We start from the raw sequence: 26,318 nt of genomic DNA, 5'->3' as shown, positions 1-26,318 counted from the left end.
AGAGTAAGAAGAGGCTCCCGAAACGACGATTGACATTACAAGTTACGTCGACCGAATCCATCAGTGCCGAAGGATTCCAACAGCAGCAGCAGCGACAACAACCATCTCAGCAGCAGTTCAAACAGCCCTTATCAGGGCTAAACAACCAGCTCTTATCAGGGCTAATAAGTTTTTTCACAAATGCATCCAGCTCGCCCTAGTGCCTCCAGCTTCCTTCTGCAGCCTTCCTGCCACCTCACCTGCACCTCGTTCCTCCGGTCTGCAACCTTGCTTGAACCTCGCTCCTCTGGCCTGCAACCTCACTTGCACCTCGTTCCTCCGGCCTGCAACCTCGCTCCTCCAGCCTGCAACCTTGCTTGCACCTCGCTCCTCTGGCCTGCAACCTCGCTTGCACCTCACTCCTCTGGCCTGCAACCTCGCTTGCACCTCGCTCCTCCAGCCTGCAACCTCGCTTGCACCTTGCACCTCTGGCCTGCTACCTCGCTCGCACTTTGTTCCTCCAGTTTGCAACTTCGTTTGCACCTGGCTCCCTACCGGCTGTCCGTTCCTTAACACTGATCTTCCATTCTCAGTGTTGTCCGTTCCTTAACACTGATCCCCTATTCTCAGTATCGTCTGTTCCTTAACACTGACCTTCCATTCTCAGTGTTGTCTATTCCTTAACGCTGACCCTCTGTTTCTCAGTGTCGTCCGTTCCTTAACACGGACCCCCGAGTTCTCGTCTTTAACCAAACAACCTGTGTCTGTCATTCTTCTTTGCCTTTTTTTGCTGTTTACCTTTTGCCTGTGTCTACCTTGTTAGTTGTTGGGTCGATTGTCCCTAGATGTCCTGCCCCACAACACACCTACTGAACTTTATGGAGTTATTTCAAAGAAAAAAAATCCATGTATATTTAGATAATATTTGTCTTTATAAGATCCTAAATCTAAAACTTGGTCCCCTAAACTATATCCGCCGTGGTTAGCAACGGTAAGACCATGGCTAGAGTCAACGTACATAGACCATGCCGAGACCGGTTATTTATTTGCTTCCCCACTCAGCAAATTAGGCACAAGGCCGTTTTTTAATGTGGAGAGTGAAGGGGAGGGGGACCAGTTCCCCCGAGAGATAACTGGATAGTGACAATTGGTATGAAGGGTTTCATCTACAGTAACCAATAACTGATTGCTCAAGAGCAATGGTCTTATATGTGGGGTTGCCCTCACATATGGTCTTTGATTGCAGTATCTACCGGAACAGATACCACACTTTGAGATTCATGCTCAGCCCCCCACCCCATGTTGCATGAACAGCAACAGGTGTTACACCATTTGGAGTAACGCCCTTGGAGGTGACCGGTGTAAGAAGAGTATTAAATAAAGATGGTTGCCGAGTAAACACAACGACTGGTTTTATGTTATATTTTATCCGTGGGCATCCTCACACATGAAACATGGTGATAGCGGTGGGATGTACAATAAAGAGAAGAGAAAACAAAACGGTGGAAAGGTAGCAGAAAAAGAAAAAAAACAGATAAGTAACGTTTAATTTTTCGGTGTGAAAATTACGCTGCCACGAGGTGGTGAGGAAAAAAAAAATGTCGGAAGGAGACATGAGTGCAATAAACAGACCGGTAGCTGGCATAAGATCACCACCACCCCTTTGTATGGAGCAGAATTTGACAGAGAATTGGAAGTTATTTAAGCTGAAATGGCATAATTATGCTATTATTACGTATCTGACAACCCAGTCGATACAATATCAAACTGCACTTTTGCTTCATACGTTAGGGGATGATGCTTTGAAAGTGTACTACAGGTTTCAATTTTCAACGCCCGAAGATGAAAGAACGCCTACGGAAATTATTCAGGCGTTTGATAAATATGCTATAGGGGAAACAAATGAAACTTACGAGCGTTATGTTTTTCACATGAGAAAGCAAGGAGAAACAGAGACCGTGGCATCTTTTATTACGGCACTTCGGACGTTAGTAAAAACGTGCAATTTTTGTGACAATTGCGTTTCCTCAGTACTCAGAGATCAAGTAGTGCTGGGAATACGTAACCCTCAGACACAAGCTGAGTTACTTAAAATAAGACAGTTGGATTTACAAAGATGTATAGACATTTGTAAGCTGTCTGAAAATGTAACGTTACAAGCCAGTATCCTAAGGCCTGAGAGAGTGAACCGAGTGGAGTTCAGATACAAGAAAAAGCCAGGGGAAAAAACTGAGAGAATGCAGAGCGTGTACACTGCAACATGGACCAAACTGGATAAAAATATGCAGTTAAGTTTGTCATTGTAAAAGAGCATTTCCATCCTTTACTGGGAGCAAATGCAATTCAGAAGATGGCACTCATCACAATCAACCAGGACCAGTTCAAAATGATAGCCAAAATTTCCCAAGTGGATGAATCCAGCAGCCAGAACTTTGACAGCATTATAAACGAGTTCAGAGATGTATTTAAGAAGGAATTGGTCAGTTACCTGGAGCGGTACATTTGGAGGTGGATACAGCAGTAACACCAAATGTAGCTGCAGCACGAAGAGTGCCAGTCGCACTGAAAGACAAATTAAAAGTTGAATTGGAGAAACTGGTTAAAAAGAAAGTTATTGAACCAGTAAGTGAGCCAACTCCATGGGTAAGTGCATTGGCATTGGCGATGAAGAAAAATGGAAATCTCAGGATTTGCATAGACCCAAGACCACTAAATAAAGCTTTGAAAAGGGAACATTTCCAACTACCTACATTGGATGATTTGTTGCCAGAACTGGCTGACAGCAAAGTATTTTCCACCCTGGATTTACGAGATGGATTTTGGCATTTGAAATTGGATGAAGTCAGCAGTCGTTTGACTACATATACCACGCCATTTGGTCGGTTTCGGTGGAAGGTGTTACCATTTGGGATTACTCCAGCTCCAGAGATATTTCAAAAGGCCCTCTTTAACAATGTATGGGATTTAGAGGGTGTGATCAACAAAGCAGATGATCTTCTGGTGATTGGGAAAGGTAAAACAATGGAGGAAGCAACAGCTGATCATGACAAAAAACTGAGAAAACTGTTGCAGAGATGCCGTGATCATGGGATTCAATTGAATGCTGGAAAATTGAACCTACAACAAACATCTATATCTTTCCTAGGTCACACGATAACCAGTGATGGGTTACTTCCTGACCCTGGGAAGGTAAAATCTATAAAAGAGATGCCATGCCCAACAGATGTTAAAGGCGTGCAAAAATTGGCTGGATTTGTGAACTACTTAGCAAAGTTTCTGCCACATATTTCCGACGTGACGGCCCCAATTCAGAATTTAGTGAAGGCAGATGTGCCATGGACGTGTTCCCAAATTCATGAAAGAGCTTTTGAAAAAATTAAAAGGTTAGTGAGTGAGGCACCAGTATTGAGATACTATGAACCCAACAAACCTTTGGTCATTCAATGTGATGCAAGTGAGAAGGGTATGGGGGCTGCACTACTGCAGGAAGGTCAACCTCTAGCCGTGCGCTGACTGACACAGAAACCTGATATGCGCAAATTGAAAAAAAAAACTGCTAGCAGTAGTCTATGCTACCGAACGGTTTCATCAATATACATTTGGTCGACAGATAATGGTACTGACCGATCATAGGCCATTAGAAGCTATCATGAAAAAAGAGTTGGGAAAATGCCCCAAACGACTGCAAAACATGCTGATGCGATTACAGGCTTACGATGCTACCGTTCTATACCATCCAGGTAGGAAGATGTTCCTTGCAGACACGCTATCAAGAGCATATATCCACGGAGTGAACAGCGAAGATATGGACAATGAAGATGATGTCAAGGAAGCTGAATACATTCCTGTAACAGAGAGGAGGCTGCTTGAACTGCGCTCAGCCACAAAAGAAGACCGAAGCATGCAGCAGTTGCAGCAAGTAATTGTGGAGGGATGGCCTGACGAAAAAATACATCTTGACCCAGAGGTGAGACCGTTTTTTGGTATACGAAATGAAATGACTGTACAAGATGGGTTAATTTTCAGGGGTAATCGTGTAGTGGTTCCAATTACCCAGTGGGCTATACTGAAGGAGAAGCTGCATTCTACACACCTAAGAATAGAAGGATGTTGCAGAAGGGCAAGAGAATGTTTGTATTGGCCAAACATGAACAGTGAGATCAGAGACTATGTTTCAAAATGCCCCACATGCAGAAAATACGAAGTAGCCAATCCAGCCAAACCATTAATGGCTCATGAAGTTCCTGACAGACCCTGCGCGAAAGTTGGAGTGGACTTGTTTAAGTTTACAGATAGAGACTATCTTTGTACTGTGGATTACATGAGCAAATTCTGGGAAATTGATCATCTTCAAAATACAGAAGCTATGACAGTAGTAACCAAACTGAAACATCATTTTGCACGACATGGAATACCAGATCAGGTGGTAACTGATAATGGGCCTCAGTTTAGCAGCCAGGAATTTTTCCACCTTTGCTAAAAAGTGGTGTTTTATACATACACCTGTCAGTCCATACAATAGCAAGGCGAATGGGAAAGTGGAATCTGCAGTAAAAATGGCAAAGAACCTTTTCCGGAAAGCGATGGAAGATAAGGCTGATCTATACCTAGCAACGTTGGATCATAGGAATACACCATCTAAGGGTCTCTTATCACCAGCTCAGAAGCTGATGTCAAGGAGAACAAAACGCTTCTCCCAACTAGAGAGGAGTTACTCAGACCAGAATTGGCCATAAACCTCAAAAAGTGTGTCAAACGGGACAGCAGGAGACAAGAACAGTTTTTTAACCACAAAGTGAAACCACTTCAACCGTTACACCCTGGAAATGTAGTATGGATGAAACCCCACATAAAGGGCCAGAGAGAGTGGAAGAAGGCAATTGTATGGGAGAGACTGGATGAACGGTCATACAATGTAAAAGTGAATGGGGAGCTATATCGATGGAATAGGGTCGACTTGAAAAAAACTGCAGAAGCACTCCCACTTACATCGTTGATTCACCAGCCATGCGGAGTGCAGAGCGAAATAGTCAGGAATGAAGGTAACAGCATAGAAGAGAGAGATGACACAGGCCAACCTGGGTATGAAGGTGAATTGGGAGAGGGAGTTAACCCGACACCACCCCCAATGATATCAAGCCTCAAGAATCAATAGAAAAATTTTGATAGATTTTTAAAGTTTAAAAATTGAAAAATACTGAGCTTGTTCGAACATGTTTTCCCTCACATATACACACCCACATGTACGCATGCATGTATGCACACACACACGCACGCATATACACAGCCTCATACACACACTCACATTCATGCGCATACACACACCCGAGCTGTGACATCACTTCCTTTTAAGTGAAAACCAGACATGCGCACCCAGAACACTGACCCCAGTATAAAAGTCAACAAAACCTGTCAACTTCCCTTTTTTTGTCCGGACCAGCGTTCGACCTGTTGAGTCGACGAACCGACCGCGCACCCTAACGTCATTTTTCCTGCTACTGTAATGTGAGATAAGCGCACGTACACTTTATACGCTTTCTCTCTCCATGAACTGGATTGACTTTCTCACTCTATCTCCCCCTTCGGTTTTGGTCCATCAACGCAGACATGTGCGCGACTCTCTACTGAGCTTAACCCTCTCTTTCTACAGGCCGGCTTGCCACTTCGCATTTCTCTATTGCATTACCCTTTCCTTCCACGCGCGTAGTCGTCAACGGCCGAATGAACACGTGTACACCCAAGACTTTAATTTCTCAACAGAAAATAAACGACATGTTTATTTTATTCCAGCATTTGAGTTCTTTGTTTCCTTCATTCAATTCGTTTCATTATTTTTTCTTGTAGCGAGTTAGGGTATTTATATCCTGGTCCGCAACAAGCTCGTAAAATTCAATTAATTTCATTACTGTTTTTTAAAAAATAAAAAAAAATATTTCTATTACTTTTAAAACAACTTTAATAGTTTATGTTGGAAGTATAATCCATAAAGAAAATAAACAACCCACTTTTAAAAGAGAAATTACTAGTTTTTTATATTTTATTCGCAGTTTCGTGTTAAGGGTGTCAAAAATTCCCACAAAAATTCTGATACACCTATCTCTGCACTAGCACCCATTAATTAATTATTTAAATTTAAATAAACATTTCAAAATGGGGGGGATAAATAAAAACGTTTGTCTAAAATATTATATTCGGTTTATTGGAAAGAGCATAAAATTTCACATTGACCCTGAAAATATCGTAAAAATTGAATCAACAGAAAAATTTTGATAGATTTTGAAGGTTTAAAAACTGAAAAATATTTAACTCGTGAAATTCAATTGATTTCATTACGTAAAAAAAATGGCTGCATGGAAGTGCGCCGGCACTTTGTAAAAACTGTTTTTTAAAAAATATGATATTTTCTATTACTTTTTATACAACTTTAATAGTTTGTTTTGGAAGTATATTTCATAAAGAAAATAAACAACCCACTTTTAAAAGAGAAATTACGAGTTGTTTATATTTTATTCGCAGTTTCGTGTTAGGGGTGTAAAAAATTCCCCCTCAAAATTCTGATACATCTACGGCAGGGGCAGGACGAAACTCAACCATGCCGATTGCCGAGACTGGTGTGAAAACGTGATTCCGTTCCGTAGTTCTCTCCCTTTGAGAAGAACATGGCGGCCTCCGTGATTAGAACTCGTGCTTGTCGCTGTATACAACAAACTCATAATTATTTCAACAAGTCAGCATGGCGAACATCTTCCAGAAATTACTCTTATTATGTTTTGTAAGTTCATTATTTCTTCAATGCACTTAATCCGCATTGTATTTGTTTTTAAATAATCAAACCAATCAAGTTTTACCGTAGCAGTCTAAAAAAATGTTTTAGTGTGAAGGTTAAATTTATATTACTTCTCTCTCTACTGGAAGTTTAAATTGTTACATAATATTTTGTCAACAGTGCATTTTTATTCTATCTTTTAAAATATTTTTACTGGAAATCGAATGTTTCTTGAACTCATTATAAAATTATGAATGAATTTTTATGTCGTTGATTCAATTTAACTTCCTTCTCATGACCGTGACCAGCGGTTAAGCTTTTCTCGTGTCGCAGGTCGAAAAATTCTTTTTATTATTATTTTTAAGTTTGCTTGTTTTCTGTTTTCTTTTTTTTTAAAGCAAAACTTTATACCAAATAACGTATCAATATGATATTTAATCATTATTTTTCTTTTATGATTTCTTTTAAATGTCTTGAAAAAATCGCGAAAAGACAAAAAGTTGAACGTGTGAGAAGGGTGTCGTCGTGTACACCCTGACACAGTCAAAATAACCACTGGAAAACTAACATTTTCTTCCGTAAAATATTAATTTTATGGATAAGTTAGTTTTAAAATAAGCTAGAGTCGACAGATCGATGTTTTATAATACGTCGTTTTAAGCAAAAACAATATTACGTGCTTCATTGCCATGTCGAAAATAGTAACATATCCAAAAATTCATCGAGTAGAAAGTTAAAATTAAACTTTGGTAAAATTGTATTTTTCTTAGACGTTATGAAGTAGACAGTGAAGCGTTCACACACAGGGGGCATACTAGGAACGAATATTTTAGATTATTTGTTCATGGTGTGCAGTATTTATTGTTCTACTCGATGAATTTTCGTAATTTTTTGATATGTTACTATTTTCAACATGACAATTAAGTACATAATATCGTTTTGGCTTAAAACTACATATTTAAAAAATCGATTTGTCGACTATCTTAACAAGCATCAAACAAGCAAACAAACAAACATGGGTTTCAAGCTCCAGCCCAGATGTGGCAACAGTACTCCATATTTGGCCGCCCCTGGCTTTTATTAGGTATCCCAAACTAGCCTAGTTTAGGATGCAAAAGCTGGTAAGTAAAGTTAAATTTCCCTTAACTTCAACTTGCGATATCTCGTTTATTTTTTGGGTTATTTTGATAAAGTTTTGATTTAAATAAAATTTAATCTTTTTGCTTTATAGATATATAATTCTTTTTCTTGTGTCTTTAATAATTTTTTTTCCAGACTACTTCAAGTTATGTCACCAATTTTTGTGAACGCCGCTTTATTTTTTGACACAAAAAATGTTGTTTTTCAAATTTGGTGTGCGCGATATTGTCTCTACTTATAAAAAAATAGCATTTTAAAGAAAAAAGGTCACTTATCAATACGGTGAGCTTAAAAAAGGGGTTTAAGTTGTTTTTCATAAAAAATCCAACTTGATTTATTCAGTGAAAGAAATAAAGAAATTGAAAAAATTCCGAAAATGGCACCATTTTGTAGAGAAATATCTCCTCTTTAATAATCTGTTGGTGTCCTATGACTACGCTCATAAATCAAGGAACGCTACTAATAAAAGTGAATGTACCTACACATCGAGATTTACAACTTAATGCCAAGTGACCGAAGTAAGAAGTATCATTACGAAAAATCAACTGTCAGCATGAACGAACCGCGCGACCGAATGAAAACGTAAACAAATTTGTTTCACTAATATTCTTAGGCGAGTTTTTGTTTATTTAAAAGTTGTTTAAAATAATATTTTTAGTGCGTCAATAAAAGAAATGAAAATTTAAAAAATAATGTCAATCTATTTTCTGTATCTTCTTTCAAACTTTCATAGGAATTAACTTACCGACAAGTGGGAGTGGGGGAGAAAAGGCATTTGAAGTCTTGCAACGAAATGTCGACGTTGCTTACAAGCAGTCCTTCCTTGTAAAAGTAACAGATGAGAACGATGGTTGAAGTGTAGTTTGTCTGAAAGACAACAACAATCGTAGAGCGGCCACTCTTTTATGTATCCAAACTCTCAACGAAATTCACACGTGACTGGAACATCTATTTAACTCGTAAGGAATAGGCACCCAGTTTCTTTGCTTAACAGACCACCGGCTGGGTTGGTCACAGCTACCAGCATTCCTTTCTTCCCCGCCGATCTACCCTCGGTAAGTCAAATAATTCAAAATTCTCACACATTCCCCACAAAAAAAAAAAAATCTTTATTAAGAGAATAAAATAGTTTGTTTAGACTCTTGATAAACTGGGTCTACCAGTTACAACTCCTTGAGGGTTGCAAGTCGGACTGAACCATTGTTCATCTTCTGGTGGTGCTTCAGTTAGACCCACACAGCTGAAGTGAAACCAGTCATTGCATCTATCGCAGGCTATCATAGGTCTGGTATCCTCAGGTCTGTTACAGGTAGGACAGATCCAAATTATAGTACTCTCTCTTCGTTGTGGGTCCTGGCTTACATCCTGTGAACTCGATGGTTCCATGCCTATAGGGTCAGGTTCTCCCGGCTGTTGAGAGAATTCCAGAGGAAAGAGATGCTTGATAGAGTATGTGTCTATAGCGCCATTTCCTTTCCTCACCTTCACCATGCACACCAATTCATCACTTCCTTCGATTAGCTGCAGAACTTCACCTAGGCACCAGAAAGGCCTCATCTTAAAAGGGCTTTTTATGAGCACTATATCCCCTGGTTTTACTTTATCTTCAAAAGAACAATCAGCCAAGATCATTGCCCTTTCTCTCAACAAATAGTCCTCATTCCAAACTTTCCTAAATTTAGTCAGTCTTTCTTCCCGGGAACGGGAAGTCATTTCGACTAAGAGGGTTGATTGTTTTCAGATCCTGGTTTTCCAACCACATTATTATTCCCTAACCAACATTTGCATTCATGAGAGAGTTAGGGGTTAAGACATTCAGATCAGCATCCTCAGAGCTCCTATATGTCAGGGGACGGCTATTTACTGCCCTTTGCACGTCAGACAAAATTGTTAGTAGACCAAAATAGTTTACTTTACCTCTTTCTATAGCTTTATATAAGCAAAATTTTATGGTCGTGATAGACCTTTTTCCAACTACCACCGTACCAAGGTGAAAACAGTGGAATTGTGCAATGTTTTAAGTCATATAGGCTAAACCTTTCCTTGAATTTGTCCGCTATCATGCCCCAGTTAATGATTCTGGCGTCAGCATTAAATGTGCAAGCATTATCCTAATAAAGATATGGGGATTCCATTCACGTTCGTGAACCTAATGAATGGTTGAATAAATGATTTCACAGTCATATCCGGAACCAGTTCCAAATGCACAGCCCTAATACTTATACATGTACATAGAAGAATGTACATTTTATAATCCTTTTCTTGTCTTTTAACATAGACATGGCTGGTAAAATCCACACCGGTATGCAAATAGGGCCTGACAAAATTCACCTGAGGGGCTGGTAAGTTGACCGAATTTGGTACTGGAAAGGAAACGACATTATAGCGTTTACATTTCACACAAGTACTAACCATATTTTTAACAGCCTGTCTGGCTTGTGGTATCCAGTAACCTGCCAATCGTATTTCATTCAATGTTGTGGCCAAGCCTAAGTGTTGGCTTATTTGATGGTATTCTTGAATGATCAATCTTGTTAGATAATGCTCATTTTCCAATAAAATAGGATTTTGGACCTCATATGAGTGATACTCCGATTTTCCTATTCTTCCCTTCGATCATATGATGCCTTTGTGGTCCAAAAGAAGATTCAAATTCTTCACCAGTTTAGGTATGCTATTTTCTCTAGGGTCTAACAAAAAGTCCAACTCCCTTGAAAAGGATTGTTTTTGTATTGTCTTGATCAGGTAGGCATTTGCTTGTAACTCAGGATCCATCTCCCGCTTTTTTAAATTGTTAATGAACTTGAATATCAGTGAAGTTACACTGATCAACTTACTTAAACTGGAAATTTTTTTTCCAATTTGACTTCTGATGTAGCCACTTCATTCTCTGTGGCATAATTTACTGAAGCGCCAATCTGCTCCATCTGAACTTTAAAAAGGCAATCCAACTCACAATGGCACCAGGAGGATTCTTCTTGCCTTATCCATTTAGATCCGTCATACCAAAGAGAAAATTTTTCCTTAAATTTCTTGATGGTCAAACCTCTGGTGATGTAATCGGCCCGGTTGTCAACTTTTGAAGCATACTGAAAGTTCCCCTTTATGTTAAAATCAGATTTAACCTTCTCTGTGATTATGTAGGCATCTTTTATAGGAATGTCCTTTAGGGACTCTTTTATAAAAAGGAAGCATTTCATTGCTGAAAACACTGCTAGAAGTTCCAACGTTGTGAGGGATTTTCCCTGCAGAGGAGCCATTTTTTGCTTTTGCAAATACCAAGGATGAGTTTCCATATACCGCAAACCCATATGAGGCTTTAGACGCATCACAAAAGAAGAATAACTTTGTATCCTTTCCTTCATCTATAACCCTCCTGGAGAAAGACACAGAGTCTAACACTGATAAATCTTTTGCCAGTGTTCTCCAAACTGAACTCATACCTTGAGGAACCATATCATCCCAATTCAGTTTTTGTCTCCATATTTCTCTCATCAATAAACGACCTCGCACTGTCACAGGTAAATAAAGAGACAAAGGATCAAATACCTTTGAGGTCTCCGATAATGTTTTCCTCTTAGTTGATGCCTCCAAGTCACATGATGGTGGGGAGACCCTTATTGAATCTTGGACAGGGTCATATTGATACCCGGCATCTTTTCCCAACCAGAGTTGAATCCTGATAACGTTCCATCTGCCTCCATTTTCTTTTGGAGTGTTACACAGTTGGAATTGCAAGACTGTAAATTAAAATCTCCCTTCTGCAGACGCTCTCTCGCAGAGTTATTTTAAAAAAAAATTTTTTTTTTTTTTACATGGAGTTCACCACTTATCAAGGCCCAATGGCCACTCAGGGATAAGAGTTATTGTGTGTACAGTAATCAAAGGGATAGTGTAGCAATAGTATTGGAGAATTGGTAAGGTGTCATTACTTAGGTATTTGTTTGTGTTGGACTTGAAGACATCCAGGTTGAAGTCGGGATGGAAACAGGCAAGCGGAACAGAGTTCCACAGGCGTGCAGTTCTAAGAAAGAAGCTTTGTTTATGGTATCTACGTTTTGATTTAGGCACAGATAGGGAGTGGGGAAAATTATTGACGGTGGTTTCAGCTAGTCGGGTGTTTTTTGAGAAAGATTGGCGAGGGGGGACCAGAGAATGGAGCTCAGACGAGCACCTGCCATGGAAATAACGATAGAACAATGACAGGCTCGCTACGTCTCTTCTGTGGGAAAGAGGTTGCAGGGTAGAGAAAAGGGCATCCCCCACCAAGCCACGGAGTCTATTTTGTACTCTGTCAAGGCAGGATAGGCTGTTTTTAGCAGCCCCCGCCCAGATGTGGCAGCAGTACTCCATCTTTGGACGTACTTGGCTCTTATATAGATAGAGAATTGCATCATTAGTGAGATATCTTCTGGAGCGGTAGAAGGATCCCACCATTTTCCCAACGACCTTGGCCACAGACTTGATGTATGTGTTCCATTTAAGATCAGGTGTAAAGGTCAAACCCAGGAGCTTATCAAAGCCTGGGGCCTCCCTTAGACGAGAGCCATCCATTTCAATTGATGCCAGATGGGGATCAGAGCATTTTTGATGTAGAGATAGTAGCTTGGTCTTAGATGCATTAAAGGTAACCAGCCACCACTTTCCTCACTGTACCACGCGCTCAAGATCAGAGGAGAGAGAATGAGAGAGAACATCATCATTTACAGCCTTTGATGTGTTGCCATAGATGGTTGTGTCATTAGCATAGATGTCAACGAAAGATTTTAGTATGTGTTTTGGGAGATCATTGATATAGATCAGGAAGAGGGTTGGGCCCAGTATGGACCCCTGAGGGACTCCAGCATTAATACTGTGGGCCTCTAATTTCTGCCCATCGACCACTACCCTTATGAGCCTATCTGAGAGAAATGACTTAATGATAGAGAAAACATTTCCAGTTATACCGTAGCTGGAAATCTTGTGTAGTAGGCCTTTATGCCAAACCTTATCGAAGGCCTTTGATATGTCAAGAGCAATTGCCCTAGAAATGAAGCCTTTGTTGAGAGATTCGCTAATCCTATGAGATATACAAATCAGATAGGTTTTCTGAATTATTTGCAGTTTTCACTAGGTTGTCCACATAAAAATTGGATTTCAGTGCTTCCGAACATTTATCCAAAGGGAATTTCTCTGCATGAAACTTTAACACGTAATTCAAAATAAGAAGCCTTGGATTGAAGCCAAATATAAGGGTTTTGTACCTGTAGCAATGTAAATTTTCACCTTTCTTCAGAAAAAAGCAAAACCGATTACGATCTCTTTCTGATGCCAGACAAATCATCAGAAATGCCAACAAGACATATCGGTTTGTTCGGAATCGGATCATTAATTTTAACATGTCAGTCATCAGGTTCACTCCAGGATATACTGCTTTGTTCAATGATACTGAGCCTTTATGCTTATAAGAACAATTAAACATCGGTCTCACCTTGGTCTGTTAGTTTTAGCACTGGCCTATGGGGAATTCATATAGAGTTGTTAAATTGTTGAAAAACTTGCAGATACTGATTATACAGGTATTTCTTCTCCAGATCCTTATTAACCTTTTCTAGCACCCGAATAGCAGCATTGTAATTAGAAGGTACCGATTTTAATTTATCTTCATACCACTGAAGTTGTACATGATAGAGACCATCTTTGTATGTGATGGAATCTCTAAACTGCTTAACCTTCTTTTCATTCAAGGTGGAGAATTTCTCGTCAGTGGGTAATCCAATAGATTCAAGGTTGAACATGTTCTCCAACCCTCTTCAACCCAATTTTTTAGAGGGTCTGGGTAGGATTCCTCTGGGTGACCCACGTAGTTGATTCTGGAAGATGGAAGTGGTGGAGTTTTAGCCAACATCTCTGCATAATTAATGTGTTCTTTTTTGGTTTTTAATCTGGTGTTTATATAGAAAAGAGCACCTATTTCCAAAAGGGATTAGTCCTTTTTGTGTCTGGAATGCTGCTCCATACATGCAAGGGATTATCTTTTAAAGGTTCCAGGTACTGGATTGAGTCCTAGTAATCCATCTATAGTAACCAAATCCTCCTTAGCATTAAACTTTGCAGCTAGTCTATGATTCTTTAAATTTCCAAGAATCTGAGTAAGTCCTTCAAGGCTGTTTTTTTTTTGTTTTTTTTTACATGGGAGTCACCACTTATCAAGGCCTGGAAGCCACTCGGGGATAAGGGTTATTGCGTGTACAGTAATCAATGGGATAAAATCGTAGTAATCATTAGTAATGGAGATTTGATAAAGTGTCTTACTTAGGGGGCGGTTTATTAGGAATTTGTTTATGTTGGACTTGAAGACATCCAAGTTGTAGTCAGGTGGGAAACAGGCAAACGGAAGAGAGTTCCACAGGCATGCACTTCTAAGAAAGAAGCTTTGTTCATAGAATCTATGTTTTGATTTAGGCACAGATAAAGAATGGGGAAAATTATTGACAGTCACTTCAGCTAGACAGGTGTTTTTCGGCAATTAACTGTAGAAGTACCGCCAAGACATATGTTCTATCAAGTGTTTTTGGTAAACTTGAACTGAGATATCTATAGGTTGTGTTAAGTGTCAAACCAACACCAGAGTGGAAATAAAATTCAACTGGAAGCTGCTCTTTCTGACTACTTGAAGAAATCCAGTTGATTCATTTCCCCCGCCAAAGCAACAAAAAAGTCCCTTAGTGAATCTGCTGAACATTCAGATAACTCCTGCAGTTGTGATGAAGAACCATCTCAGGATATCTTCAGTTATGAGCATCAAGAACAATGGGTTGCTGTCTATTATGACACCAACTTTTACATTGGCCAAGTCATCGAGGTTATATCTGCATTCAGCACTGTAATAAAATTTTTATTGCAAACCAAAGTTAGAAAAGATTTTTTTGATGGCAGATGGGGTTTTGAGGTAATGCCAGTTTCAAGTGATGGTAGGATTTGGAGTGTTCTTGATATATCTACCATAGCAAAAACCTATGAAAGAATTCTGAGAGAAAATCAATAAAGAAAGGAATTGTAGTAAGACTTCTGCCTATAAAATATCTTACTTGTTTACTTGTCTTTCAAGTTGAAAGTTTTTCAATGCTTGAAAAAAATGAGTCGTGACTTTTTGTATAAAAAATTTCTAAATCTTATTGTTGTCAACCCTTTTTTTGGCAAGTTTAAATTCCCCAAAATAGAAATATTTCTGTGGCAAAAAGTTTTGTTATTAGAAACAAGGCAAACATTTTTTTGAATCCCTCACCCAAAAATTAGTACGGTCCTGGATATGACCTTAAACTATATCCGATGGTGAGGCCCCAGCTTGCAGGCTTTGAGGAGTGTGGAGCCACCCTTTAATTGCCATTGCTCCTAAATCCACTCTGACCCAGACTGGTATTACCTGTTAGGGTCCCAACTATGGTTTAAATAGAAACCTAGTTAAAAAAAACAAATACACTCTATTAAAAAAAATTTTCTTCAAAATCACTGGATTCGGCATTAAATAATCTGAAAAGGGTTGATATGCCGTAAAACAAAAACAACCACCCAAAAATTAGTAAAGTTGCAAAGTTTCAACCTTCTACCTCCAATGGTTACATTTTTACAGCAATTTCAGTAACATATATTTTTGACTCATTTTTTTTTTTTAACCCTTTTTTGCCCTTTTCACCAAATTGTCCATGGTCCACAATTGAGTTGTTTTTTAAAAGAAAAAATTATCTTGATCTCTAATGTGTTATGAATTATACTAAGAAGATTCAATACATTAGCTATTGAAATGAAATTGATATGAACAGTCAAAGTTGCATTTCCGTGTCATATTTGCACTTTTTTCCCGTTGGTAGTGGGATTTTGCCTAGTTTTTAGGTTGGTTTCATCTAATAATTATTGCTTTCATTAGTATTAATTTTCATTTACCACAAAATGACATTACATTTATAAGGATTTTTCACTTGTTAGTAGCTTACATTTTCAGTTATATACTATGAAATTTGGCTTCTGGATCATGATAGCAAATTTTCAACTTTCCAACAAACTTTGAACAATCATAACTTGATGGCTAATTGAGCTACCAAAATAAATTTGGTACTTTTGTTTATGACTTACAAAAATCTATATGACCACGTGAATTTTTTTTAGATATAATGTAAATAAAATTTTGGTTTGGGATGCCTACTTTTATATAGGTAGTGAATTGCATCAGTAGTGAGATATCTACTCGAGCGGTAGAACGATCCTACCATTTTCCCAGCAGCCTTGGCAACAGATTTGATATACATGTTCTATTTCAGATCAGAAGTAAAGGTTAGGCCCAGAAGCTTATCAACACATGAAGCCTCCCCAAGACGAGAGCCATTCATTTCAATTGATGCCAGATGGGCATCAGAGCATTGATGATGTAAGGATAGAAGCTCGGTTTTAGATGCGTTAAAAGTAACCGGCCACATCTTTCCCCATTGTACCATGTGCTCAAGATCAGAGGAGAGAGAATCAGAGAGACCTCAGTCATTTACTGTCTTTGATGTGCTGCCATAGATGGTGGTGTCATCAGCATAAATGTCTACGAATGATGTAACATTGATGTAGAGAGTTGGGCCCAGAATGGGCCTCTGAGAAACCCCAACATTAATACTGAGAGCTTCTGATTTCTACTTGTGAACGACTACTCTTATTTATCTATTAGAGAGAAATGATTTAATGATTGAGAAGACATTTCCAGCTATGGTATAGCTGGAGATCTTGTGAAGTAGACCCTTGTGCCATACCTTATCAAAGGCTTTTGATATGTCAAGAGCAATTGCCCTGGAGAAGAAACCCCCGTGGCAAGATTCGCCAATCCTGTGAGATAAAACTATAAGCATGTCTGCTGTAGATCTAGCAGAACGGAAACCATATTGCATGTCACTAAGGAAGTTATTTTCGCTGAGATGGTTGACTACTTCTTTATTTAACACAGATTCTAGTAATTTACTCATGACGCACAGGAGACTTATTGGCCTGTACTGAGAGGGAGATGAACGATCACCTGAATTCTTGAATACAGGACATACTGATAAGATTTTCCATGGGATTAGGATGCATTTCAATGCTTAAATAACTTTGTAAGTATGGGCACTAGTTCTGGTCAAAGTTTTTTTAGCCCTATAATTGGAATACTGTCAGGGCCAGTTGCTTTACTGGGATCGAGGTTTTTGATTAGCTTGGCAACATCACATATAGATATTTTTATGTCGTATAGCATGTTTTCAGTTACATGAGGAAATGCCGAGGGTTGACAGCCTTGATTGTTAAGGGTTCATAGTTCTCAGAATCCTTGCATGTGTTTGTGTGAGCGTGTGTTTAAAAAATAAAACACAACTTTGTTAAATTATATATATATATATATATATATATTTATATATATATTCAGTAAATTTATAGTATGTTTTTAATTATTAAAAAGTTTTCTTTTCACTTTTTTGATCGATTTATTATTGATAAAACACTATACTTTCATACAAAAAGAAAATTGGCTAAAAAATTTTTTTCTATTTTCAAATGCTTGCTCCATACTAAAATGAAACCCTCGTGTTTACACCTGTCACCCTAACGTGTCCACAACTATCGTAAATACAAACATAAGAAACATATTTTGCCTTTTTTTGTGCTTGTTTTCCATTTATAAAAACTGGGGCACAGCAACGTGTGGCCGGGTACATCTAGTAAATAATTTGATCTTAAATTATCAGCAACCATTTCAATGGTGAAATTTTAATTAATTTTTCATCTAAAATAAAATGTAATATAGTTAAGCTGTTTGGTGTTGGTATAGTACCTGCGTATGTCAATTTCCATCTTTTAATTAACTTTCAAAGTTACTACAAAAAATATTTGAAATTTTGTGAAAAAAATATGCATTTTAGTTTTCGAATGAAAAAGTAACCATGATGAATGTATTTACACATTGTGTTTTTTAAAAAAAATTTGGGCAGGGAGGGGGTGGGGATCAATAAACATTGGCTGGGGTCAATAAATATTAGAAATTTACTTTTAATTTATTCCAAATATCGCTTTTACTTTTTGTGGATTATCAAAAAAAAAGTTTACTTAATTTGAAAAAAATATATATTTAGATAATGTGTTTTTGGATGAAGCATGGAATAAAGGCCCCAGAAGCTGAGAGACTCAAAAGGGACACATTTTAATCACCACCAGTTAACTGCCAATGCATGTGTTATTTATAAAAAGACATACACAACCTGAGTTGTTTGTTTTATTTGTTGATTTTAAATATTAAGGAAAGATTTAAAGAAATGTGGGGGAATATATTTTTTATATTGGGTGCATTTTCCTGAGGCAGATCCTTTTTTTAACAAAATAAACGAACACAGATGGTGTCTGTCGAGTAATTTCTCATTTTAAAATGAGTTCATTCCCGACAATTATTCAATTTCGTTTTTTCTTAAAATTTATTTTCAAGAAAAAATATTGAATATTTACTTTTTTATAGGTTGCATTTATATTTTTTCTTTGACAAAATTTCTAAATAAACAAATAAAAACATTGTGTGTCTCTTGTTAAATGATTTTTTTTTACTGAATTCCTTGTCTACGATTATGTAATTTATATTTAATTTAAATTTATAAAATAATGCATTTAAATTTTAAAATAAAGACAAAATCTTAAGAGTTTTTTATTTTTTTTCATGTGCTCCAAAATTGATTAAAAAAAGACTGTGGCTGGTATGGTAACACATTATTTTTATATATTTTTTTTTAGACACAATAAATTGTCTCTGGACCAAAAATGGTTAAAACTTCTTGTTTCATTCACTCACAGTTTCTGTTGAAAGTCGGGTATATTTTTGATGATAATAAAAAATATTCCCTCCCCCTATTGGATGTGATAACTAATTTAGACATGTGTTAAACTTATGTCACACCTTAATTTTGGAATAAGCCAGATGCTAAAAGTAAACAGGCTCAATTCCATAAGATATTTACAATAAAAGTAGTTCTCACAAAGGCTTTCTCCATATCTTGTACATTAAATTGTGTTTCCACCCAAAAATGTTCATGTTTTGTTCACTCACATTGTTTGTTGAAAGTAAAAACTTTTGAAAAAATCTTGACATTTCAAAAACTTATGTACACTCATTTTCTGCCTTTTTGACTCCTACTCTTGTTTCATTTGCTTATACAAAATGTGGCAATTTTGATAAGGGTTGTTTGTTTTAGCTAGGCCCCTCTTTGAGCGAACATACTATTTCGTACACAAAAACGAACTTGAACTATTCCCTGAGAAGTACCTTCATGGGAAATAACCAGTTTTGATCTGTATGGTCAATATGTATGTTAGGGGAGTGACCATTCCTGCCAAATTCTATGTCATCTTCAAACAGGCATCCATTAAAAAAAAGTTGAATATGTAAAAAGATAAAACAGTTGCAGTGAAATGGTATTCAGAAAATAGTGGATTTCACAACTAAAGTCAGCATTCAACATTTACTTATATTGCTGTGTTCTTTATCCCATTGAAATGCAGAAATGGTTTTTTGATAATCGTGGTCAGTTATTGTGTATGTCCTTCGGTACATGTTGTCGGGGATACAACACAAAGAATTTTCTTGATGGAAAAAAACCATGTATCTTCAATCTGCAGTCAACTGTATGTCTTGCATTGTCCATGGAAATGCATGAACTTGACAGTTACATCAGCTTCCTCTGCATTTATTTCATTCACAATACCAACTCACCAGAAAGAAATACAGGTTATATATTGGATTGGTGTGATGTCAGAGATATAAAGAATTCATGGCAAGTTAATTATGAATATCAATATATAGTTCATCCACACTGGAAAACTTATGGCCAATTTGTGATGTTGACAGTGACTAGCTCTGGTTCCTGGCACTGGAAAACCTTGCTTCGAGCGACTTTCTCACCTTCTCCATGGTTTCCTTACTGATCGCAAAGAAACGGATGGCAGACATCTGGTAGATAGCAAGCATGGCTTTATAATTGAAGATTTGATTATTAAGAGGGCATTGAAGTGACCACTTAGCCACGTGGCGTTTTACTGAACCATCAGTTTCATCACAAGGGAATTTTCCATGACTGGTGGTGAAGAAAACCTACTCACCTTCAATACCAAGCATAAATTGATGAAATTCTTGAAGTTTTTATATTGAGCCCTGCAGCAATCATTTGTTCACATGCAGCAATCATTTGTTCACATGCAGTAATAAAGTCTGGATTCAGTGAACAGTCAGTGTCTTAGTTTGATACATGAATGCAATGTCATGGGTTTTGTCATCGAAATATAACATAATGAAATGTGCTTTAGCTGCTGATCAGAATCTCTGTAGTAAATCACGACTGAGTGCAGAGTGCAATATTCCTTGCTCCAATGATAACTTTGAATTTCGTCTTGTATTAAAAATTGAAAGTTTTCTCCAAAGTCTCCTAGAACAAGGACCTTATTGGAACAAATATTCTCTTTCTTTCGATTCAAGTATCTGGCTTGGCATTTTGTTAGATATGAGTGTTTAGTAAGATTATCAAAGGCGTCAATCAACAGATCTTTATATTTGCACATGTTAATGTTGCATGGCCGGTTGTGTCCCATTGACTAAAATGAAACTGGTCATTGGGCTTCATATCATACAGGTCTTCATCCAAGAATTTCTGCAATGCTACTCTACCAGAGCAATTTTCAGAACGATGCATTATACACTCTTTCTTAGAAGAATCACAAACTAACATTGAAATCAAATCTTTGTAAGTGATGTTCCACTTGATGGCACCGAAAAGAAGTTTTGCATTCTGATGTATGTCACAGAACAGAATGTATAGATCCAAAGATCAAAAGAGCGAAAACACATCACTTGCAACATAAAGTTCATGCAAATTACACATTATCAAGCGTTTTTGTTTGCGAAACCCTTTGCTAAACTAACAAAGTCCTTTTTGCTTGGTATTTGGCGACTGTATTCATCATCAGGAAAAATTGAGTTAGGTTTTGACAAAATACTATTTGTCAGTTCTCTGCCAGTCTGAACAACATACTCGTATACGTTGAAGAATTTGGATTTGTATTCATGAGATCAGAAATCAGGAGCAAATGTCATGATTTGGAGTTGAAGCATCTTTAACTTCTTTTTCATCAGATAATGTAATCAATCCAGTTTTGTTGCTTTTTCTCTGATGTCTGTTTCACGAAGGCATTAATTCTGCACAGTCAGTTCACCAACGCCAACTTTATCACCATGGACATGTCACTTTTGAATGTTTCAACAGTTCGTTCTAACTGCCTTTTGATGCTATGAACACAGCTAGGAGAAGCAACAATGTGCAGAACTACAAGGGAAACATCCATGGATACCAGCCTCACATTCAAGGTTTTTTTGTGAAGTTTTCACAGAACTCACAGTTTCATAGTCTGGATCCATTGTGTCATCAACTGTCAGACTCACATATTTATTTGTGCACTGACAAAGAAAGTGACCTGGTGTTACATTATACCCTCTTGCCTCCAGATCTTTTGCCATCTGCCCACGAAACACAAGAAATTGAAACAATTTTATATCCTTTGCATTCCTTAACATTCTTAGATCACATATCCACAAAAATTATCAGTGCTTTGCATTTTATTGATGTGCTTTGCATTTTATTGATGTGCTTTGCATTTTATTGATGTGCTTTGCATTTTATTGATGTGCTTTGCATTTTATTGATGTGCTTTGCATTTTATTGATGTGCTTTGCATTTTATTGATGTGCTTTGCATTTTATTGATGTGCTTTGCATTTTATTGATGTGCTTTGCATTTTATTGATGTGCTTTGCATTTTATTGATGTGCTTTGCATTTTATTGATGTGCTTTGCATTTTATTGATGTGCTTTGCATTTTATTGATGTGCTTTGCATTTTATTGATGTGCTTTGCATTTTATTGATGTGCTTTGCATTTTATTGATGTGCTTTGCATTTTATTGATGTGCTTTGCATTTTATTGATGTGCTTTGCATTTTATTGATGTGCTTTGCATTTTATTGATGTGCTTTGCATTTTATTGATGTGCTTTGCATTTTATTGATGTGCTTTGCATTTTATTGATGTGCTTTGCATTTTATTGATGTGCTTTGCATTTTATTGATGTGCTTTGCATTTTATTGATGTGCTTTGCATTTTATTGATGTGCTTTGCATTTTATTGATGTGCTTTGCATTTTATTGATGTGCTTTGCATTTTATTGATGTGCTTTGCATTTTATTGATGTGCAGTGACTTCAAGAAGTATGGTCAAGTAAAGAAATTTTGTGATTTTCAGGAAAACGCATTTTTTTTTTTTGTCAAGTTTTGCTACTATAATCAACATTTTTATGTTTTCAGATAAATTCCATGTAGTTTTAAGTATTCCATCACGAAAAGCAATAAAATTTTGTATTTTGATCATTTTAGGTCACTTTTATTATTTTGGAATTTCTGAAAAATTTGATAGGGGTTACTCTCAAGGACACCCTTAGAGAAAAATTATTTTGTAAATTTGATTTTTTCACACTTAGAAATATTCAGGAAGCTATATAGAAAATTAGAGCGAAAACAGTCATGTTTTCAGGGAAATATAAACAAAAGTTTAAAAAGTTGCGTCAAAATGACCCCCCCCCACACACACACACCTAGTCTTTTGAGGGTTAAAAAGTTTCTCAAGAAGTTTCTTAATCAAAATTGTTGGCTTGAGATAGTATTAGAAGTTTCTTAAGATTTTTACCATCCTATTACTGGTTTCTTATCAAAAAAGCATACTTTTTATCTGGCTTATCAACTAATCTTGACGACTGTAGGTCGTTGAAATTTTTACCAGAACTTAACTGTTTTAGTATCTGGCTTACTCAAAATTTTATTCAAAATTAAGGTGTGACGTAAGTTTAACACATGTCTAAATTGATTATCACATCCAATAGGGGGAGGGAATATCTTTCATTATCATCAAAAATATATCCGACTTTCAACAGAAACTATGAGTGAACAAAACAAGAACTTGTAACCATTTTTAGTCCAGAGACAATTTGTGTCTAAGAAAAATATATGAAAAAAGTAATGCGTTATCATGCCAGCCACACCCTTTTTTTATTCAATTTTGGAGTACGTGTGAAAAAACAAAACAAAAAAACGTAATATCTCTATACGGCTTCATTTTTGAGAAAATCTGGTGCCATTTTTGGATTCCTTGGGTCAAAAAACTTGCCTGTTGAATTTTCAGGGCCATACAACCTTCCAATCAGAAAATATTCAAAGGAATGACATCACAAAATTGTCGCCCTGGCGTCACATTATGTGACTAACATCAAAACAAAAAATGCTCTAAATCAGGAACTGCTTGGAGTTATGTGCTCAAATTTTCAAGATTTCTTAGTTCCTATATTGTCTATCTACAACCAGATCTGGGGATATGGGTTCCAAAATCCTATATTTCTGGATCATTTGACACGGAATGACCTATTCAAAAAATCACAATCTCTATGTTCATTTATTAAAATGTTTTGCTTAAAAAAAGAAATTCCCCCTCCCCAGAAAAAAAAAATTACCCTACATAAAAAAAATATATTCTCTCCATTTTTGTGTAAATAAATATTTTCTTTATATTAAAAAATCAATTAATAAAACAAACAACTCTGTATTGTGTATGTTTGTTGACAAATGACATGTATGTTGGCAGTCAGCTGGTGTCAATTGAAAAATGTCCTGTTTGTGTTGCTCGGCTTCCAGGTTCCTTATTCCATACTTCATCCACATTTTTTGCAATGTTAATTTTAAATTCATAAAACACTTATCCATTAAAAAAAATCCTTTAGACTGACATGAGATTCAAACTTGACATTGTAAAAACTACTTCCTTAGTATTGTTCTGCCTATTTTATTTTTATTTTTTTCAACCAATCACATGTCTCTATTTATATATGAACAAACATCCAAATACCTCTATATGATTTATAAATATTATTTGATTCCATTAAGCATTTTCACTTGCTATTAAATTTTAGAGAATAAAAATCTGGACAGAAATTACTAAAGTTAACTCGAAACTCTTAGAGGATGTTGCCTCTTGAAATCTGTAAACATCTTTTGTTAGGCATACCCTAGAGAATTAAGTTGATATAACTATTAAGGAAGAAGAAGAATATCATAATAGCTTTATAGATGTGTTTTATTTATACTACTGAGTTACCACTTACCAAGGCTGAGCCACTTGAGGGTAAGAGTGATATGGATCGGTTAACAGTTGAATGATGATGAACTAAAGGATTGAAAATAATGAAAGGAATTAATGAAATTTGATGAAATGTGAGGGTGATTTATGGCAAGTTTTTATTCACATTAGATTTAAAGATGAATATGTTGTAACCCCTAGGGAAGCAGTTTTTTCACAGAGAGGGTTTTTTGGAAAGAAACTCTGTTCATTGATATTTTGTTTGATGTTAGACACATGGAGAAAGAAAGGTAAGTCCTTTGTAGTTGTGGTAGAAAGATAAGTTCTTGTTATGAATCTTTTACAAGGTGGAATCATAGATTGAAGCTGTATCATAAATTTCCATAAAAATAATGATAGAGAAAGACCAAAGTCTTTTCTGTGAAAAACTGGTACAGAATAAAATAAATCATCTTTCACTAGATTGTGAAGTCAGGTTAGAACAGATGTGACAGCAATGTTCCATCTTCCTACTCTTATATATGCAGAGCATTGCATATACTGGATGGAGCGATAGAATGAGCCAACAATTATTTCAGCAATAGATTTGATGCAAGTCATCAATTTCAAGTTTGGATTAAGAGCAAAGAAAAAATCTGCAGAATGTAATACCAATTGGGTTATCAGGAGTCACCTGGACTTTGACAACAAGATATAAGAGTTAAAAGTAAAAAGTGTGTATAACATGTTTCTCTTGAAACCATTTCTCCCGTCATGCACTAATTTATCTCTGGTGACTTTAAAGGAATGAATATTACTTCATTTTTATTTTATTTTAGGTTGATACCTCACTAAATACACTGACAAACCATAGATCAGTGAATCTTGTGTAGTTTCTGACTTTTTAATCGAATACACAAAATTACCACTTTTATATAGTAGGCAAAACTAATTTAACCTATTAACATTCTTTTGCAGACTTCCAGAAATCCCGCCAGATACAGCTGAAACAAATGCCGTCATGCGATTCAAAGAACATCCACAATTTAGTGCAATAACTCCTCAAGATGTCGTCCTAGGTTGTGCAAAACTTGCTATTATTTTTGAAACAAAATTAGGAAATCATATTGAGAGTCTAAAAAGTAAGTTTTCATTTGGATTTTCTATATTTTTGAAAATTGGAAAAAGACATTAGTTAACCTGTTAAATCTAATCTGGTGTTTGTCAACCAACATCTTTTGTTCTTTGTAGTTGTCAGTAATGATAGATATAATGTTGGTTGGGGCGGTTAGCAACATTCATCTACTTCAATCTTGATATGGCAGATATATATTGTCTTTCACAACTATAAGACAACATATATCTGTCACATAGGGAGTCTTCAAGCAGCTGTCAACAATTTTGCAAAATGTATCATGTGAGAACTCCATCACCTCTTCGAATAGTTCCTTAGATATGGAGGGATAGTAATTCACAATATCAAATTGTAAGAAAGTACAATTCTTTTTATTTTGTATATTGGAAAACCATTTAATGGTATCCGCTGTATTAATCCATAGATTTAGTTTATATGTTGATTTAATTTGAGAGTTTGCTAAACTCCTGTCTGATATAAAAGACACTGAAATTGAAATTATACGGACATGTAGAAATACTAGATTGATTAGTGGAAATGATCAGTGGTTGAAAAAAGATCAAAATGACCTGTTTGACATTTCCATGGGTTCTTTGGATTCTGCTGAAATGACAGACTTAGTAGGTCTATTCATACTATACAACTTAACCAAAGACATCAATGTCATGGATATAGGCTTGTATCGTGATGATGGACTGATGATCATCAAGGAATCCAACGGCCCTAAATGTGAAAGAACCAAAAAGATTATCTTAAATGAATTCCATAGAATTAAATTAAAAGTGGATATTATATCAGATGTTAAAATTGTAAATTTTTTGGATGTGAACTTTGATTTAAGGAAAGGCATCTACCAACCATATAGGAAGGAAAACTCAAACCCAATTTATGTACACCCCCTATCAAATCACCCAAAATCTATCATTAGGCATATCCCCAGATCCATTAGTAAAAGAATCAGTGACAATTCTTCCAATCTTGAAACATTTAATAAACATAAATATTTCTATAACAGGGCCTTAAAGAAAGTGGATACAAAAACACGCAAATTGAGTTCAAAGAACCAACACACCAAAACACAAATACAAATAGAAACCGTAAGAGAAAAATCCTGTGGTACAATCC

The 26,318-nt window shown here is 36.5% G+C and overlaps 1 protein-coding gene across 1 annotated transcript in view; it reads left to right on the top strand.

Annotated features, from left to right (window-relative positions):
- Nucleotides 1–6,307: 6,307 nt before the first annotated feature.
- Nucleotides 6,308–26,318, top strand: part of LOC145246803 (uncharacterized) — an 86,952-nt gene continuing 66,941 nt past the window's right edge. The window contains exons 1-2 of the mRNA XM_080108603.1: nt 6,308–6,751; nt 25,037–25,200. Coding sequence (XP_079964729.1) covers nt 6,639–6,751; nt 25,037–25,200 — 277 coding nt within the window. The 5' untranslated portion in view covers nt 6,308–6,638. The remainder of the gene's footprint in view (nt 6,752–25,036; nt 25,201–26,318) is intronic.

Source organism: Euprymna scolopes, chromosome 24, assembly GCF_053919585.1.
Source record: "Euprymna scolopes isolate OS-2025 chromosome 24, ASM5391958v1, whole genome shotgun sequence".
In the NCBI taxonomy this organism is placed as follows: Eukaryota; Metazoa; Mollusca; class Cephalopoda; order Sepiida; family Sepiolidae; genus Euprymna; species Euprymna scolopes.
This window is presented reverse-complemented; position numbering and strand designations above follow the sequence as displayed.